The sequence below is a fragment of the Castor canadensis genome, chromosome 2, assembly GCF_047511655.1.
Source record: "Castor canadensis chromosome 2, mCasCan1.hap1v2, whole genome shotgun sequence".
Classification (NCBI taxonomy): domain Eukaryota; kingdom Metazoa; phylum Chordata; class Mammalia; order Rodentia; family Castoridae; genus Castor; species Castor canadensis.
The window spans coordinates 125,911,404-125,929,772 of record NC_133387.1 but is presented as its reverse complement, the minus strand read 5'-3'; the positions used below and the strand labels follow the sequence as shown (position 1 = coordinate 125,929,772).

The 18,369-nt window shown below is 46.4% G+C and overlaps 1 protein-coding gene across 11 annotated transcripts in view; it reads left to right on the top strand.

The window, feature by feature from the left end:
- The window catches only part of Ryr3 (ryanodine receptor 3), a 494,693-nt gene that overhangs the window by 303,352 nt on the left and 172,972 nt on the right, over positions 1-18,369 (top strand). For all 11 annotated transcript variants that reach the window (XM_074065580.1, XM_074065577.1, XM_074065585.1 and 8 more), the window contains 6 exons: positions 4,958-5,044; positions 5,536-5,762; positions 6,284-7,079; positions 8,850-9,050; positions 13,890-13,992; positions 14,850-14,987. In XM_074065580.1, coding sequence (XP_073921681.1) covers positions 4,958-5,044; positions 5,536-5,762; positions 6,284-7,079; positions 8,850-9,050; positions 13,890-13,992; positions 14,850-14,987 — 1,552 coding nt within the window. The remainder of the gene's footprint in view (positions 1-4,957; positions 5,045-5,535; positions 5,763-6,283; positions 7,080-8,849; positions 9,051-13,889; positions 13,993-14,849; positions 14,988-18,369) is intronic.

Genomic DNA, 18,369 nt, shown 5'->3' with positions numbered 1-18,369 from the left:
AGAAAGCCAACAGTCTTCCAAGGTTACCAGCTTAGCTCACCATAAAGATAAAAGCTTATCCTGCCAGTATATAATGGATAAAAGCCCTGATTCTTCAGTCAGCCCCAGGATTAGCCTTGGAGCTGAAAAACCTTCAGCAGCTAGCTGAAGGAACTGGAGAGAAGCAGTCAGAGAACTGCCCCAAATCTGAAAGGTTCGTACACCAAGAACAGGTGGAGGTCCTAATCCTTGTTGGGGCTGGAGTGGCCACAGGCAGGGGAGACAACTACCTTGTCCCTCCAGCCTCTCCTTGGAGTGCGACATACTCTGCACCCACCTCTCCTGTGGGAAAAAAGAGGATCCAACAACTACAGCTCAGCTGGCCATTTCCAGAAAAAAGGCATCTGTGAAGCCAGCTTCATGGAGGAAAGCCAGCTTCATGGAGAAAAGGTTCTACGTACGTCGTTGCCATCCTTCAAAATCCATCAGCTTCTTCCCATTAACTTTTGAAATGAGTTCAGAGGAAGCTCTTCCCTGAGCTGCAGAGAACTCTAGAGCAGCTAATAACTTTTAAGGCCAGTTGAGCTTTGGAGATCAGCAAACATTAATGAATTCAAAACAAAATAAAAATGTAGTGTTTTCAGTAGTGACTTGCCTGCCTCAGGGAAGAGCTTATGATGTTGAGAAAATGCTCAGCCAAGAGGAGGCGCTGTGGCAGCTTCATCATGTCCTTCACAGCAGTTCCCGGGCAACATTAGGCTGGAAGGCCGTCCTCCGAGCTGGGTGCTAGCTCCTGGCCCTGGAGCGATCGATGCCTATAGCCCCTCTTCATTCACGCTGCTCAGGGCTCCCAGTGCTGCCCCCTGCCCTGAGGAGTGCTGCTGGGGTAGGGTTAACTGTGAGGACTGCCTCGGATCCCTTGAGGGGCTCGTGCCTGGCCAGCCCCTTCTCACTCCCACAAGAATGTGTTGTGCCTCCATGCGTCTGGTCCCTGGCAGTGGATCATTGTTATTCTGTAGCTGTAGTCATTGCCATTTTCAATTATCTCAAGAGGACCAGACCAGCAATATTTATACACCAGCATTCAATTCAGAAAGGACCAGTGACCAACATAATGAGAGACGGATTTCTCAAACAGTGTTTCTAGACCTCCCATTAAATAATGTGCTGTGTAATTTGCAAAGCTTTCTCTGTCCCACTTAATGCAATCAGTAGAGGAATGAATTCAAACACACATTCAAGAGATCCTGATAAGCAATGCTGAGCTGCCACACACTCCAAGGGCAGAGCCAGCTGTGAAAGTTAGATTTATGAGAGACTTTCGCTTTCAGTTCTGGCTGGTTCCCATGTCCTGACCTTCATACATGATTAGAAACAGAGTGTCTGTTATTATAAGGACAAAACAGATCTGCCAATAATGAAAGGAACCTCATCTACAAAGAGAACAAGTCTGTGCATGTCGTGGCCGCTGAGTCCAGGCGCCCTGCTCACTGAGTTGGAATAGAAGCCCCTCGTACAGTGGGATGCCCTCCAAGGGCAGAGGCCATTGTATGTATTCAGTGGTCAAGAACAGTGCCTGGCATCTAACGAGTGCTCAGTATTTGTTGTCAGACTGACTGACTTGGCTGAGAATTCACCTACTGTTTATTGATGCCTAACCTGTTGCCACAAAACTAGCACCTTAAAATATCTCTATTCATTAGTTCACAGTTCTGTAGGCTCAACTGGGTTTTCAGGTTCTCTCAGGCCAAAATTAAAGGTTTCTTCTGGGCTGAGCCAGCCTCTTCTCTTGTGGTTCTGGAAAGAACCCAGTTGTGAGCTTATCAAGTTGCTGGCAGAACACAGTTCTTTGAGTTGTAAGTCTATTGTTCTGAATGTGAGCTGGGGCCACTTTCTATTCCCAGAGGGTGTCCACATTCCTTTTCACATGGCTCCCTCCATCTTCAGAGCCAACAAGGGCACATCCACTTCATCCAGTTTGTGCTTCAGGTCACCCTGACTTTCCCTTCTGCCTTTAGCAAGAGAAAAATACCCTCTTGCAATCAGTTGAAATCAATGTCTATCTTGTTTTTAATCACATGTTAATAATACAAGGGAATTTCCTTGTGATAATCCTATACATGTGTACAGGGTACCTTGGGCAAGTTCACCCCCTCCATTAGATTCCCATTTCCCTTCCCTCTCTTTCCCCCTCTTTCAAACAGTGCTTGGTGGATTTCCTTAGGCTATCTTCATATGTATATATGCAGCCTATCTTTTTTTTTCTCTCTAAATATTTTATTTTATTTTTTTTATTCATATGTGCATACAATGTTTGGGTCATTTCTCCCCTCTTCCCCCACCCCCTCCCTTTCTCCCCCACCCTCTCAATACCCAGCAGAAACTCTGGGTATTGAGTTTCTCTAATTTTGTTGAAGAGAGAGTATAAGCAATAATAGGAAGGAACAAGGGTTTTTGCTGGTTGAGATAAGGATAGCTATACAGGGCATTGACTCACATTGATTTCCTGTGCGTGGGTGTTACCTTCCAGGTTAATTCTTCTTGATCTAACCTTTTCTCTAGTTCTAGTCCCCTTCTCCTATTGGCCTCAGTTGCTTTAAAGTTTCTGCTTTAGTTTCTCTGCATTGAGGGCAACAAATGCTATCTAGTTTTTTAGGTGTCTTACCTATCCTCACTCCTCCCTTGTGTGCTCTTGCTTTTATCATGTGCTCAAAGTCCAATCTCCTTGTGTTTGCCCTTGATCTAATGTCCACACATGAGGGAGAACATACGATTTTTGGTCTTTTGGGCCAGGCTAACCTCACTCAGAATGATGTTCTCCAATTTCCATCCATTTACCAGCAAATGATAACATTTCGTTCTTCTTCATGGCTGATATGCAGTCTATCTTAAATTCACCTGGTTAATGGCTTTGTTTACATCTACAGAATCTCTTTTGCCACACAACATAATCACAGGAACAAAACCAGGGTCCTAAGAGCCCTCTAGAATTCTGCTTGCCTCACCACCCACACCAGCCCACACTTGGGTTTTTTCTATTTTAAGTGATTGATGAGAAACCCCCATTGTTCATCACAGTGAATGTGTACTTTCAAACGACCTACTCCTACAGAGTTTTAGAAGAGCCCTGGAGTTCGGCTGAGCAGTTTATGAAATTTGCGAGAACCAGTTCTGAGGGACCTGAAAACATGAAGCCTCTCATGTGCTCTAGGTTAGCATAGGAAACCTTTGGATGAATGCCTTTATCTCACCCCATTAGCACAGGCTTGTGGGTTTTCTACTGGTCTCAGATCTCAGCCACCAGAGGTCTGCTTGCCTGCAGGCAGTACATTGTTCTCAAAGTCACATATTGGGTGTTTGGGAAGTCTAGGACCACCCTAGGGATATCCCTGTCTTATGGCCAAAGTCAGAATTTCCTCGTTGTCTCACCTGCTGAAGGAGGTACATAATAGGTACTAAATCATTTGTTGAGTGTCCTTTGCAAATCTTACTTCAGGCAGAGTTGGACATTTTAGCAGTCCACCCCACATTTTGATTTTACAGGCATTTATCCCTTCATATCATCCATGGGTACCTGAAACATTGGGTAGAAACCAAATCCTGTACCTAAGCTGTGAACCTACTGCCCTATAGTAATGACCCTGTGCCAGGCCAAAGGCAAGTTTGGCCAGTCTAGCCTCTTTTATCATGAGCAATTGGCACAGGATCATGAAATCTTTTAAATCTCATGATGAAATGCATTGCAGAAGCTTATTATTTAAAGGGAGGCTGTAGTAAATCCTCTTGACTCTTGACACAAAACTCACCACAAACAGTGGCTTATAATAATATGCATTTATTATCTTGCAGCTTCTGTGGGCCAGAGACCCAGCATCCAGTCCTCTGCTCATGGTCTTACATAGCTGCAGTACAGGTGCCAGCCAAGCTGTGTTCTTTTCATTTTCCCTGTAGTCTGCATTTGCTTAAAGGCAAAGGGTTTCCAGGAGTAGAATTAAAGTCTTCATCTGTGAGAAAACATCATGCTTTCTCCGTGGTCTTCCAGAGGCACTGCTCCGAGTTTGTTCCTACATCAAAATGAGCAAATGAAATTTTAAGTGCAGCCTCTGATCTCATAAGTAAATAAATCCACGTACCTCATCTGTGGTGCAGATGGAAGATAATCCCTTCCATCTTTAAGGGAACCCTTTAAAGAACTGCAATTGAAAAAAGTGAGAAAAGGGTGAAGAAAAGTTCAGAGGAGCCCAGGCAGAAGAGGAGATCCACGTCCCAGCAAAGTACATCATTGTCTTTTCCTGTAGAGCAGTAGTTCTTGACTGGGGTGCTACTGCCCCCTACAGGACATGGGGCAATGTCAGGAGACCTTGTTGCTCATCATGACTTTAGTGTGTGCCCTGACACATAGTGGGCAGAGGGCAAGGATGCCACTCATATAGTATAATGAACAGGACAATTCCCACAAGAGTTACCTGGCCCACAATGTCAATAGTGTTGAGGTTGAGAGACCCTGCTGTAGTGTTCCTGACCTTGCTGACCAATGTCCATTTACCTTCAGAAATAATTCTGAATCGACACCTTCCCCTCAGTCCTGGTCAACGATGGACATGCCCAATGAATGACTGTGCTGCCTATGTGCCCAGGGCCTCGTGCTCTGCAAAGAGTGAGCAAGCCATGTTGTTCAGGGGCTAGCAGCAGCCATTGCCTTAATAGAGAGTGAGTAGCTCCTCACCTGTGACCAGCAAAAGCTGCTGACTGCAGGTACCTGAGAGAGGAAGAGAAGGAATGCAAGATCATCCTTCAGCCCAAGTAGGAAACAGCAACAGTCTTCAGTAAGACACTAGGTCTCAGAATTCCTGACCTGCAGGCCAGCAGGCATTTTTCAACAGAGCCTAGAATGGCAGTATTGGCTACCACACCCAGTGGCTTGCAAGCTGTGATTTCATAGTTCTGGGAAAATTTCTCCATCTGTTTTGGTTTCCAGGTGGAACCCAACACCAAAGTATTCCCAGCAGTCTTCCTGCAGCCTACAAGCACTTCCTTGTTTCAGTTTGAGCTTGGAAAGCTGAAGGTATGTCTTTCTCATCGTGTAACAGCCATGACAAAAGAAGGCATCCCAGACCCTTAGGAGATATCCCAGTCTCAAAAGACAAGCTGGGGAAGGCCTCTCACCTCTCTTTTGTCTCCCCTCCTCCCTCAGGCCCCAGCATTTACCTCTGAAATTCACATGACAGAACATGTACCTCTCATTTTCCCATTCTCTCACCTCTGTTATGTGTTCGGTGGTAAAGGGCTTGCTTTGCATGTGCAAGACTCACAGTAGTTCAGACTCACAGCAGGCCAAAAACAGCAACAGGCAAAAGAGGAAATTAATGCTCATATAACTCATTGTGCAAGGTCCTGCTTGATGCTGCAGAGCCCTCAGAGGCTCCTTGGACACATTGCCTCTCTTTGATTTCTACTGACTTTGTTGGTTATCATGAGCCACATGCTTGATTCAGCGACAGAGTCTCTGTATGACGTGTGCATTTTCTTCTCTGATGCTTTTCCACCTCGCCCCAGAATGCAATGCCCTTGTCTGCGGCCATATTTAAGAGTGAGGAGAAGAACCCAGTCCCCCAGTGCCCACCTCGGCTGGATGTCCAAACCATCCAGCCTGTGCTTTGGAGCCGCATGCCCAACAGCTTCCTGAAGGTGGAGACGGAGCGGGTGAGCGAGCGCCACGGCTGGGTGGTGCAGTGCCTGCAGCCCCTGCAAATGATGGCACTCCACATCCCGGAGGAGAACAGGTGCTGAGGGGCCCACAGAGGGAGGGGGACGGGAGGGAGTGAGGGGCTGGGCAAGCCCCAAAGGAGCTATAGCACCCATGAGACCCTGCTCAGTCCCAGGATGACTGCTGGTTCCCCAGCATTTCCGTTTCTGGTCTTTCCCTTCCCCAGTCACCAGTCACTCAAAAGCTGAAGGAAATGGGATGTGACATGCCAGCCACAGATCCTAGAGCCTGGATCTGGGAGCGTGCCCATACCTTTAATTAAGAGCCAGGTGAACCCTGATATACATATTATTTTTGACAAAAAGGGAAAAAATTAGATTGCTAGTTTGACTTAGAGAACTAAGGCTTTTGAGAGCCTTAGATATGATGGATTACCAGGAACTAGGATGTGGACCATATCTGAGAGGAGTGGTAACCTACTAGAGAAAGTGTGGCAGAGACTCCTCCATCCCCTCCCCCAGCTGAGATCCCTGAGCCAACACTGACTTGCTGCACCTTCTTCTCCCCACGGGCCGCCTCTTGCTGTGCTGTCCTCAGGTGCATGGATATCCTGGAGCTCTGTGAGCAGGAGGATCTCATGCAGTTCCACTACCACACACTGAGACTGTACAGTGCCGTGTGTGCTCTGGGAAACAGTCGGGTGGCCTATGCCCTGTGCAGCCATGTGGACCTCTCGCAGCTGTTCTACACTATTGACAACAAGTACCTCCCTGGCCTGCTTCGAGCTGGCTTCTATGACCTGCTCATTAGCATCCACCTGGCCAACGCTAAGGAGAGGAAGCTGATGATGAAGAATGAGTACATCATCCCCATCACCAGCTCCACCAGGAATATCCGCCTTTATCCTGATGAGTCCAAGAGGCACGGGCTGCCCGGGGTGGGCCTGCAAACGTGCCTCAAGCCAGGCTTCAGGTTCTCCACCCCTTGCTTCATCATGACAGGCGAGGAGCACCAGAAGCAAGGCCCTGAGATCCCCCTGGAGACTCTGAAGACAAAGGCACTAAGCATGCTGACAGAGGTGGTTCTCTGCAGTGGAGCTCACATCCGAGACCCTGTCGGGGGCTCTGTGGAGTTCCAGTTCGTGCCCGTGCTGAAGCTCGTTGGAACCCTGCTGGTCATGGGGGTGTTTGACGATGACGATGTCCGCCAGATCCTGCTCCTGATTGACCCCTCTGTGTTTGGGGAGCGTGGTGAGGAAACAGAGGAAGGAACAGAAACAGAGGAAGTGACTCAGGTAGAGGAGAAAGCCATGGAGGCTGGGGAAAAAGCCAGTAGGGAGGCACCAGTCAAAGGCCTGTTGCAGACCCGATTGCCTGAGTCTGTCAAGCTTCAGGTAAGTTGGGCAGCAAAGCTGAACCTGGGAAACAAGGGAGGGAAGCCTGGTGGTGAGGGGGGACTATAGGCACTGCTGGATCCTGCTGCTGAGAATGCAGCAGCGGTGCCCTGGGCGGTGCTCATTTCTGATGGGAATGCATCCCAAAGCCAAAGGAAAATGCTCCCCATTGTCAGCAGGACTCCTTGAGATGTTTAGAAATGCTTTGGGAGAGCCTTTCCCAGAGATGGCTTTGTCCTTGTCTCTCAGCCTTTGGGACCCAAGTGCTCACTTGTGAGGTGGCCATCTGAGTCTGGTGGGGGTGGGGGGGACTTTGGGTACGGAGTAACCCCAAGGACCTGGGGTTCTCACAGAGCCAGAGCACTCATCACCTGCTCTCACTGAGTGCCATGTTCACACACCAGCTGAGGTGGCATTCACAAAACTGTCACCCATGCTGTAAAGCCCCCCCTCCCCAGCACCACCCAGCAACCCTTGATGCTGTGCCTAATTGTAAGCTAGCATCCGTAGTGCACTGACTTTCATATCTGGTACTAAGACAATAGAAAGGAAGCTGAACTGTGGAAGACAGTCTGTCCCATACAGTGAGCCTAGGTTGGCTGCTCCTGGGCCCCGGCTCCTGTTGCTCCTGGCTAATGAATTTGCCAAGTTAGGAGCCAATGCATGCCTTTGCTTTGTTATTTTGAAATGTGGGTAATGGATAACAAAATGTAATGATAAAATATTTTCTTAAAATACATGAAAGCTGTTTGATCATAAAGTGGTAAAAGTCTGGTATCTAATGTGAGGGAATTTGTAAGTGGTCAGTTAATCAAAACATTGAATGTAGAGGAGAAACAACAAATTTTATATATACCATTAACATTTTGCTATTCTGACGCAGCGCCAAGACTTTCTTTAACAAGAATCCCTGACTGGCACATGAAGCCCTTTCTTTTGCATATTGACACCTGGGTTTAGCCTCTGTGGTTGCCAGTAGGGGAATTTTTTAAATAATTCTCAGTGTAGAGGTCCAACTATGTCTTCGTGGTGATGTTTCAGTCACAAAGTACCATATACATGACGCTGGTCACACGAGAGCCCTTCACCTGGTGATGCACACACCACCTCACTTGGTATAAGCACACGCTGAGGTGTTCACAGGACAGTGAATTTCTCAGAGTATCCCTGTGGTTCAGTGAGAGGCCACTGTAATTGAAAAGCAGCCTGCATACAAAATGCTTCTAGATTTTTATGGTTTTCCTTAACTTTTGTAGTCGTCTCACACCTAGTTTTAGCATTTTAGAAAAACAACTACTTTTGCAGGGTGATAAGATTATTGCAGTAACACTTCAAAAGAACTAATCCCAGAAGAACAGAGCAGTGCAGATGAGCAGCCACCACAAAATATGGGCGGGGGACCAACATCACATTTCCCACCCTCTAGGACTGGAAGGGGTCAGGAAGGAAGGCTGTGCTCCTGTGAGCGATTTGGTGCTGGTTTTTGAACTGAGCTTCCTGGGAAAATTTTTCTAAGGAATGGTGCATCTAGTGAACTCTTTCCTCTTGCTCCCCGGCCTTCATGGTTGAACAGCTGGTATCTGCATTTGGGCAGATTTGGGTGCAAGTAATCATTTCATGGTTACTATGTGAAACTGGGCAAGTTACTTCAGTTGTCAAGGTCTCAGTGCTGTGATCTATAAAATGGGGGTGCCGGCAGCTTCTCCAGTGTACCCCAGAGGACAAGAGGTGCTGTTGTATGAGCAAGCATGCACATGTCCTCTGTTTCAGATGTGTGAAGTCCTCAGCTACCTCTGTGACTGTGAGCTGCAACACCGAGTGGAAGCCATCGTGGCCTTCAGTGACATTTATGTCTCCAAGCTGCAGGCAAACCAGAAGTTCCGCTACCATGAGCTCATGCAGGCCCTAAACATGTCCGCAGCCCTGACTGCCCGGAAGACCAAGGAGTTCCGCTCACCCCCCCAGGAGCAGGTGAGAGCCCCTTCCTGAGCTGCACCCAGTTCCTGTGAAGAACTTGAACCTCATGTGGGACACACGAAACCCTTACGTTGTCTGGGACAGCCCCAAGAGCTGTGGAAGATTGAAAGACCCATCGCAGCAGCAGGAGACAGGCCTGGTCCTAGGCAAAGACTGTCTAAGAGTATGTGCCTGTTACCCTGGGTAGAAAATAACCCTTTGTCAACCACACACAGGCCCGAGCTTCCTTCCTCCCCTCACCTTCTTCTAGCTATACCTTTACTAATGAGATAAAAGCCAGACCACTGTTGGGAAGAATTTCTCCCAGCCCTTCCAGAAGTCACTAGCTGTCTGTCAGAGATCCACAGAATGTGGTCAGTATGCCCAACGTAGGAGTTAGTGCATAGCCTTCCTTACCTGACATATCCAGACCCCCTTACCCAGTGGCTGTGACTCAGACAAAGCCCCCCAGCCCTGTGAAGCCTGGGGACTCAGCAGGTGAGTCATCTCATATAGCATGTTGTGTTAGTTCCTCATGGTCCGCCCCTGCGACCAGCCTTGCCTAGGTCGAAGGCGTCTCAGGAATGAGGAGACTCTAATGGGGGGACAGCCCATAGAATAATACTTCCCTTTGTCTCCACTGCCTCTCAGCCCTCTGACACCCTGAGGGCTGGTTGGCTTCTGTGTTGTAAGTGTTCAAAAGAGAAGATCCAGCTTTCAGAGAAGAAACGAGTTCTGTCTTTGAAGCCAGATCTTTGAATCTCATATATGTTTAATAGGTAGCCTATTCATAAGTTGCTGTCAGTATAAGTACCACTATTTTATGTTAGTGGCACAACCATACCTTTATCCAATTACTTTCCTCACCTATTTTATAGAGCATAGATATTTATATTGGCTTTAAATGAACCACATATCTCTGCTCTTAAAACATTTTTGAATGATACTGCCTCACTAAAGAAAAGGAGAGTCTTATCATCCCCCTGATGGATGTAAAATGAGAAGGCCCTTGGAATCGATTGGGACAGATCATCATGCTGCATTCAAATGCATGAGTGTCCTGTTTCCCCAGCCGCCTCAAATGCAAGGGCTGCTTTCAGACTGGCAGTGAGTGTTTGTGTTCCCTAAGTTACTGGACATACATCCGTTACTCTTTCATACATCTGTGAAGACTGGGAGACAGAAAAACACAGTGATTACAGCTCTGGTGTTGGATTCAGACTGCAGGACTCTGTCTGGTTCTGATTTCCTCAGCACTTGCTGTGGGGTTTGGGGCGCAGGGCCTCCTTGGATCCCAGTGGATCTGTGTGTGGGTGTTCTCATGACAATCCCTTGAGATAATTCATTTAGATTTCTTGGCATGATGCCTGCCATAGAATGAGCATTCTATAAATGCTTCTCAAGCTACAGTTAGTTTAGGGTTGCAGGTCTCTGTACTGTCTCATACCTATTCTGTGACCCTCTGTCAGTGGCCCAGTGAGTGGAGTTCACACGTATTTTATGGCATTTGTTTAACCCAGCCAACACCAACCAGGGTTTCCCAATACTGTCCTCACAGTCCTCGCTTTCCTTTCCCTGTTGTGCCTCCAGGCCGTCTATCACTTCTCCCAAGGTTCTAAACAGTCCTCTGAGAAACAGCTCCAGAAATTTGTCCCTCTACTTCTTGAGTAGCATCACCTGAGGAACTTAAACTGCTTGCCCAGCCCTACCCCTAGGTCTCTACTTCAGTAGACCTAGGGCAAAGACTCAGAATGCGCATTTTAACAAGTTTTCAGGTTTTGCTAATGCTGCTGGTCCAGGAAAGCTGTGACACACAGCTATCCTACCCTCTCTTGCTGGGAGTCTGCTTCCAGAAGAGGCCTGCCCATCGAGTTCTCAGCATAAGGAAGCTGTAATGTCCCTGAAGGATGTGGAGGATTTAGCTCTGTTTCACATGTGAGCAATGCCGAATCACTTGGAAAACAGCATGCATGAAAATTGGAATTTTTAAATAATGATATTCTTCCACATGTTTGGAGAATAAAATAGAGGTTTTAATCCCTGTATCTAGAGAGTATTCGGAAGGATGAAAAAATCCTTCCGGGGCAGTGCAAGACAAGGTAAAGCTATGATGACCCTAGGGTCGGCAAATTTGACAAGCACGTCAGCCAGGCTCTCACTTCCGAAAGGGCATCGTGAAAGGGCTGACCTGTAGTGAAAATCCTGCCCGATTCGTCTTTCCTTGTTTGGGTTGTACCAGGGTGTGAACTCAGGACTTCATGCTTACTTAGGCAAGTCCTCTACCACATGAGCCATGCCACTACCCCTTTTGTGCTTTTTAGTTTATTTTTCAGATAGAATCTCACAGTTTTGCCCATGCTGGTCTTAGACTGTAATCCTTGTACCACCACCTTCCAAGTAGTTGGGGTCACAGGTATGCTCCACCACACCTGACCCCATCTTTTAGATTTATGTCCTGAGTGTTCTAGCAAAGGAGGGATATGTCAGTAAAAGAATTAGTTTTCTGATTCTAAAACCAGATCTTCAGATCTTAAATATATTTAATAAAGAACTTATCTGTGTGTGTTGTTTATATACTTGTCATAATTTAACATCCTGGGAAAAACCACAAAATGACTTTTCCAGCCTACTTTATTACAAACAATACCCCATCTACTTACAAAAATGGCTCTCTATGGAAGCGTTGATTAAGAGTCTTCCTTATGATGTTAAATAGGCTTGTGGCTTAATAAGAAGTTGTAAAGTTTTCCCACCTAGAAACCCTGGCCTGGTGTTTGGGCTATCATGGCCAAGGCAGCAAAATGGACAGGATTACCTCAGCTCTCTCTGCAGCACCCCCACATGGCCCCTGTCTTGGGGGTGGGGGCTGTAGGATATGTCCACAGTCCAGGGCCCTGGGTGGGACACAATAGTGGCTTAATTTTCATGGCTCTCTGATGGCTTTGCTTTTCACAGTCAATGTAGGCAGCAAACAAATGTCTTACCGTGTCACCAACAGGGGCTGCACATCTCTTCATGCCATATTGTGGTGCTTCTAACCATTAGAAATAGCATCTTCACTGCTCAAGGTCACAGCGGCTATCTGAGTTAACAAAGAAGTGCTTATGCTATTACATCACCAGTGTTTTGTATTACAGTACGTAGATCTCAATATTAGTGTTTTTCTTTATAATACCATAGGTTCTATTTTATTTAAATATTAATCTGAGAAGCAATTCATTGGTCTCACCAGACTGTAAGAGGGACACATGGTACAAAAACTGTCAAGAATTTCTGAGACAAAGCCATAAAGGAAAAGAATGACAGGTTGCAGGACATAAACCTACATGTCAAAAGAGACAAGAACAAAGATCCTGTAAACAAAAAAATTTAAAGCTCACTAAAACCTGGGAAATGTATTTGGAGTATACATTACAAAGAGTTAATATCCAGAAGTGTGTAAAGCACTCACTAGGTAATTTTTAAAGGGGTAATTACCTGGCCTAAAAAATGGAGGAAGGACATGAACAGAGAATTTATAAAATATGAAATAAAATTGGTCTTTATGTATGAAAAACAAAGTTCAACCTCGCCAATTAAATGCAAACTAAAGCAACAGGGATATGACATTTTTATCCATTAAACTGGAAAATGTTTGAAAGTGTGTAAACTCTCATTACTGTAATGGAAGTGGCAAAGTAGTACATGTTTTTGTATAAATTTGGTAGAAATGCAAATTGTGAGCTTTCTGGAGAGCGTTTTGAGAATTCCTATCAAAAGCCACTAAAATGTACAAACCTGTTGCTCTACTTATTTTGCTTCTAGGAGTCTATCCTAAGAAAATTATCATATCTATGAACAAAAATTATAGAAATAGGGGCCAGGCACAATGGTACATGCCTGTAATCCAAGCTACTTGAGAGGCAGCAGTTGGGAAGATCATCGCTCCAGGCCAGCTCAGGCAAAAAAAAGTTAGCAAGACCCCATCTCAACAAACAACCTGGCAATGATGTTCACATCTGTAATCCCTGCTATTCAGGAGCAGTAAGTAGGAGGATTGCAGTCTGAGACCAGCCCAGACAAAAAGCATGAGACTCTTTCTTAAAAATAACTAAAACAGAAAGAGCTGGGGGTGAGGCTCAAATAGTAGAGCGCCTGCCTAGCAAGTGTGAGGCCCTGAGTTCAAATTCCAGCTCCACCAGAAAGAAAAAAAAGCGATATAAAAAATACTTCAAGGCAATTTGCTTATAAAGACAAAATTAGAAGCAACTTAAGTATTTAAGAATTGATTTGGTGTAAATGACCCATCTGTGAAGTCAAGTCAGTGCACCTGTTCAAAAAGAGAGAAATAAGAAAATGTTCATGACAAACGAAGTGGAAAGCAAGGTTTTTAAAGTATATCTAGAGTGTGACCCCAGCCATGTCTGGAAGATATTAACTAACATATTAACAGTAATCCCAGCCATTCAGGAGGCAGAGATCAGGAGGATCATAGTTCAAAGCCAGCCCCAGGCAAATAGTTTGCAAGACCCTATCTCAAAAATACCCATCACAAAAACAAAAACCAAAAAGGGCTGGCAGAGTGGCTCAAAGTGTAGGCCCTGAAAAAAACCAAATTAACGGTACTCATCTTCTAGTGGTGAGATCACAGTAAATTCTCCTTTCTAGATAGTCTCCTAATTTTATAGAGTTAATAAATTACCTTTAGAATCAGAAAAAAGTAAAAGCTACTTTTATGCCTCGCCCACTTTCACCCCCAACCCCCAAAAATAATGTTGAATAAGGTTTGTAAAGAACATGCAAGGTTCTCAAGCCAGATCTGAGTTTCCTGACTGACACTGAGAACTAACGAGAGTCCTCCCTCTGCCCACAAAGATCAACATGCTGCTTAGCTTCCACCTGGGAGAGAACTGCCCCTGTCCGGTGGAGATCCGAGAGGACCTGTACGACTTCCACGAGGACCTCCTCCTGCATTGCGGTGAGCAGCAGGGGCCCTGGCTCCAGCGGGGAGTCACCCCATTCATCCTTAGACAGCCAGGGGGCTGGGAATCACTGCTAGGTGTGACATTACTACACCAGCTGTTCAAGGAGTGACTCTGTCCATGCCACATGGGTCACAGAAGATACAGGAAGTGACCCTGCAGAACACGTGACTGAAATCCCTTCTGACTACGAGGCCTGGTGACCAGCAAGGGAGGGAAGGGGGGTCAGGTTAGGGAAAGAAGGAAAAACACTGACGCTTACTCACCCTCATCTCAGAACAGCTGGGCCTCTGCTCCTAGAGGCAAGCTATTAATGTACCTGGGGAGAGACCAGGGCTGATGTCGTCCCTTGAGGACTTGAAGCCATCAGTGCCCACTTCCATACTTGTGTGCTGGTTTAAGTGTCTCGTGGCTTTGCGATGCTTGAACCTGGTGGGTGGAGTGATGTGTGGGAGAAGCTGGGCCTTTCATTTGAACTAGTGAATGTTAGGGTCTTTCTAGTGGAGGAGAGTACTCTGAAGTGACTGTGTGTTAGCTGGCAAAGTTGTGGATGTCTATTTCTCTTCTAAATGTTATCAACTGTTCTTTTGTTTCAACCAATAAAATGTTCAGAAAAAAGTCTGTCTTTCTAGAGACTTACAGCCCTGTTTGAGTGTAGATTAGAAAAAGCTAGGTCCGGGATTAAATTTATTTGGTACTCCAACACACAGCAAATCATCTTTTTAAAAACCTCTCCAAAAGGCATAATGTGTTCACTTCAGGAAGTCCTAGAAAGACAGGAAGTGGCATTGCATGTTCTGACTTTAGGGGTTCTGGGTAGTGCTTGGTCTTCACTCTGTTTTGTGGCTCACAGGGGTTCCCTTGGAGGAGGAGGAGGAGGAGGAGGAGGATGTCTCTTGGACGGGTAGACTGCGTGCCTTGGTGCACAAAATTCGAGGCCCACCCACGCCAGAGAAGGTGCAGCCAACAGAGGAGAAGGAGAGCTGCCCTGGTAAGTGACCAAGTGGCTCACCTTTCAGTCACAGCACCCTGCCCCATTACGTAATGGCTCCCTAAAGCACACTGAGCCATAGATGGGCTGTTTAGCTTCAAGGACAGCCTGTTACCACTCGGGTAGATACTGCTATATATTTGGGCTCTGCCTTCCTCTGATGAAGGAACCAACTTTCAGAGTCTTCTGAAACCTAAGGGACCCGTGGTGTGGTATTGTCATAAACACAAGTCCGTTCTGTCTTTAGCATCGTCGACTTCTGTCACATCTGTTTGGAGTTATTTAGTGTGGAAAATTGACCCACTGGAGAAGTAAGATGATAGTAAAAGATGGTTTGTAAAGAAACAGGTGTTTGGGCTTTGATCCCAGGCTGGTGATGTTTTTCAAGTCTGCAGAGTCCTGGCCAGCTTCGTTCCTCTCATCTTTGCCCCATAGATAATACCTACCGTTTTGACCCATGGTGAGACATGATCATCATTTTCCTGCAGGGCAGTTGACTGTCTTCAAACCATTAACATTGCAAGAGAAAGATTGTCTGAATATTATATATAATCGATTTTCTTGGTACAGATTCAGCAAATATATCATTTACCTAAAGGAGGGATTTCCTGGGCTTAATATAGTGAGTGCCTTTTCTCTTCTGTGTTCCTATCCGCCCTAGAACACACTTTCAAATCCTAGACTAGAGCAGTAGACTGTCAAGCGATGATAGGCTGTCTGAAGCAGCACCTGGGGATTCATCCATCTCAATGTCCTTTTCAGTGACTCTCTCATCTTTGTCAGAGTATCTTTGGGGAACAAATCCTCTCCGTTTATCAGCAGAAGCTTTGAATTTCCCAGAAAGTGCATGGTGGCCTAGCACTGGCTCCTGTCAATCACCATGGAGAGGGGGTCCATGGCTGGGAGCCTAGCACAAGAGGCAGAATTTGCCTAGCACACCTGAGGCTTTGGTTGCAGTCCCCAGTACCACAGAACAAAAGAGTGGGTCTTTGGTGAGGATGTGCCAGGAGGATCGGAGAGCCACAAACAGTGAGTCAAGACTCCCTTTGTGGTTACTACCAAGGCAAGCCTGTGCACACTGAGCTGGCCCTGTGGCTCCTGTAAACCTGTAAAAGTTGTGTTTTGAAGATGGGAGCTTGTCTGACCTTTCTAACAGAGCAGGTCTGGGCCCCATAAATTGACCATTTTGTGTTGGGTGAATGAAATCACTCACGGCCTGCCTCCATGGAGTCTTCCACTCTCAGAATGGTGTTCAGGCACCAGGGATGGCGGACTTCAGCACAGTACTCCAGGCCTCAAGCAGATAGACCATCTTCCTTCTGTTTGGGTGGAGCTTGCACCTGGAGATGAGGGTATGAGAGGTTCAGGGTGTGTGTCCTGGAACCCAGAGATGGTTGAAGTGGTCAAGCATGACTGGTCCTCAGTGCTGGTGCACTGCACACGATGCCCCAGAGACATGGGCCCCTCACCCAGGGTGGACATTTTAAGACAAATTCTTGGGAATTTAAGATAAATTCTGGATCAAATGAAGACATGTTTCCAAATGTACAGCTAGTTGCAGGAAAGGCTCCGAAGCCTGTGATGGGCTGGGAAATGTGCTGATGTTATTGCTTATCTGACTTTCTTCTCCTCGAAAGTTGACGAAACAATCTGCATCAGCAGTGATGATATCCTATACTGCACTGACAATGTTCCAGATGCCTCCATGTGTGTAGATAACACACATGTGACAGTTCACTTTGTTCCTTCATCAAGTCATAAACAGGACCCAGACATGTTCATGCTGGGATTTATGTTTGTATAGATATATCCCAAGTCCCCAGATATAGAACACCTTTCGTTCTGTTTTGTGACAGGGTCTCACTGTATAACCCAGGCTAGCCTAGAACTTGCGTCTTCCTATCCTCAGCCTCCTGAGTGATGGGATTACAGGCATGTACCACCCTAGGTGGTTCTAAAATGACTTTTATATATCACTATCTTTCTCTGTTACATCTGTGGGGCAAATCACTACTGTGCTTCATTTTTAATGAAGAAAATGAAAACAGAATTCGGTTTAACATTTAAAAGTCACCTAAGCCAAAAACTTGGATTTGGAGTTTTCAGGGAAGGTGGTGGCAAATCCACCATGCAATTTTTGCTCTCTGAGCAGTTGGCGTCAACCACATGACCTCAGGAGGGAAAGCTTAACTTTTGGAGAGAGAAACTCATCCAAATGGTGCTTGCTGGCTTGGAGCTGAAGACATTTGCTGTAGTGAAAACTATTAGGGTATTCTCAGGGATTATGTAAAAATGTTGGAGTAGCAGCCCACCACACTAAGTCACGGGTTTTTCACATCTCGATCCAACAAATTACCCAGAAAATCTTTTGCCTGTTAAGACCTGGTGAGTGCTCCTTACACACTGCAGTTTTACAGAACTTCTCTAAATGCAAATATGTGGCACTCTCCTCTCTCCCAGAGCAGAGCAGCCAGCTACTTTCTCCTGAGCTCTAAAGTTAACAAACAAAAATCACCAAGATCACCAAAAGCACTGAATGCTCTCCCCCTGGTGCTTTTCATTCCCAGCTCCCTGTGAACAAAGGTCCCTGAAAGGAGGGGAGGAGAGGGGAGCAGAGGGGAGAGGGGAAGGGAGGAGGAGAGAGGAGAGGACCTCCCTGAGTCTCCTGTCTCTCCCTTATGATTCAACTTTCAGGGGCACTGGTTAGGAGATGGGTTGTAGGTGTGTGTGCTGAGTCTGTCCGAAGGACATAGACTCTACTCTTCTCTCCTTCCCCCTGTGCTCTTTGTCACAGAGCTGGGTTGGCTTTCTTACCCTGGAGCAGCACCTGCTCAGGGTCTCCCTCCTGTCACATCAGCAAGCATCCTCTGCCCTTTCTGTGCTCTTTTCCCTGTCGTCGTCGGTCATTTGTCGCCTGGACGTTTTTGAGAAAGTGATTATGAGGGTGGTTGACTGGCTTCACAGACAACAGGCTAATTATCTCCTTGTGATGGATGAGACCCCAGGGAGCTATAGAGTAGAGCTGGCAGAATCCGCTGTGATGTTCAGTACAGTGTCTCTGGAGGCTTGCAGGGCTGCCTGTGATGGTGAGCAGGGTGTTCATCTAGCTAGGGAAATGATCCTGGGGTGAAGCACTTGCTTGTATGTACCCTTGCCTCCATCTTATAGGTGCAAAGGGAGAAAAACACAGAGGGAGGGAAATTTACAGATAGATGTAGCAGAAATATTCATCTGCTACGTGACTGTCCACACAGTCTGCCCAGGGCAGTTGCAGGGTCCACAGCCTGCTGTAGACAGAATCAGCAGGCTTCGTATCTCATGCTCCTACACATCTCACTCTCACAGCTGCCTCTGCAGACCACCTGTGTATAAGAACCTACTT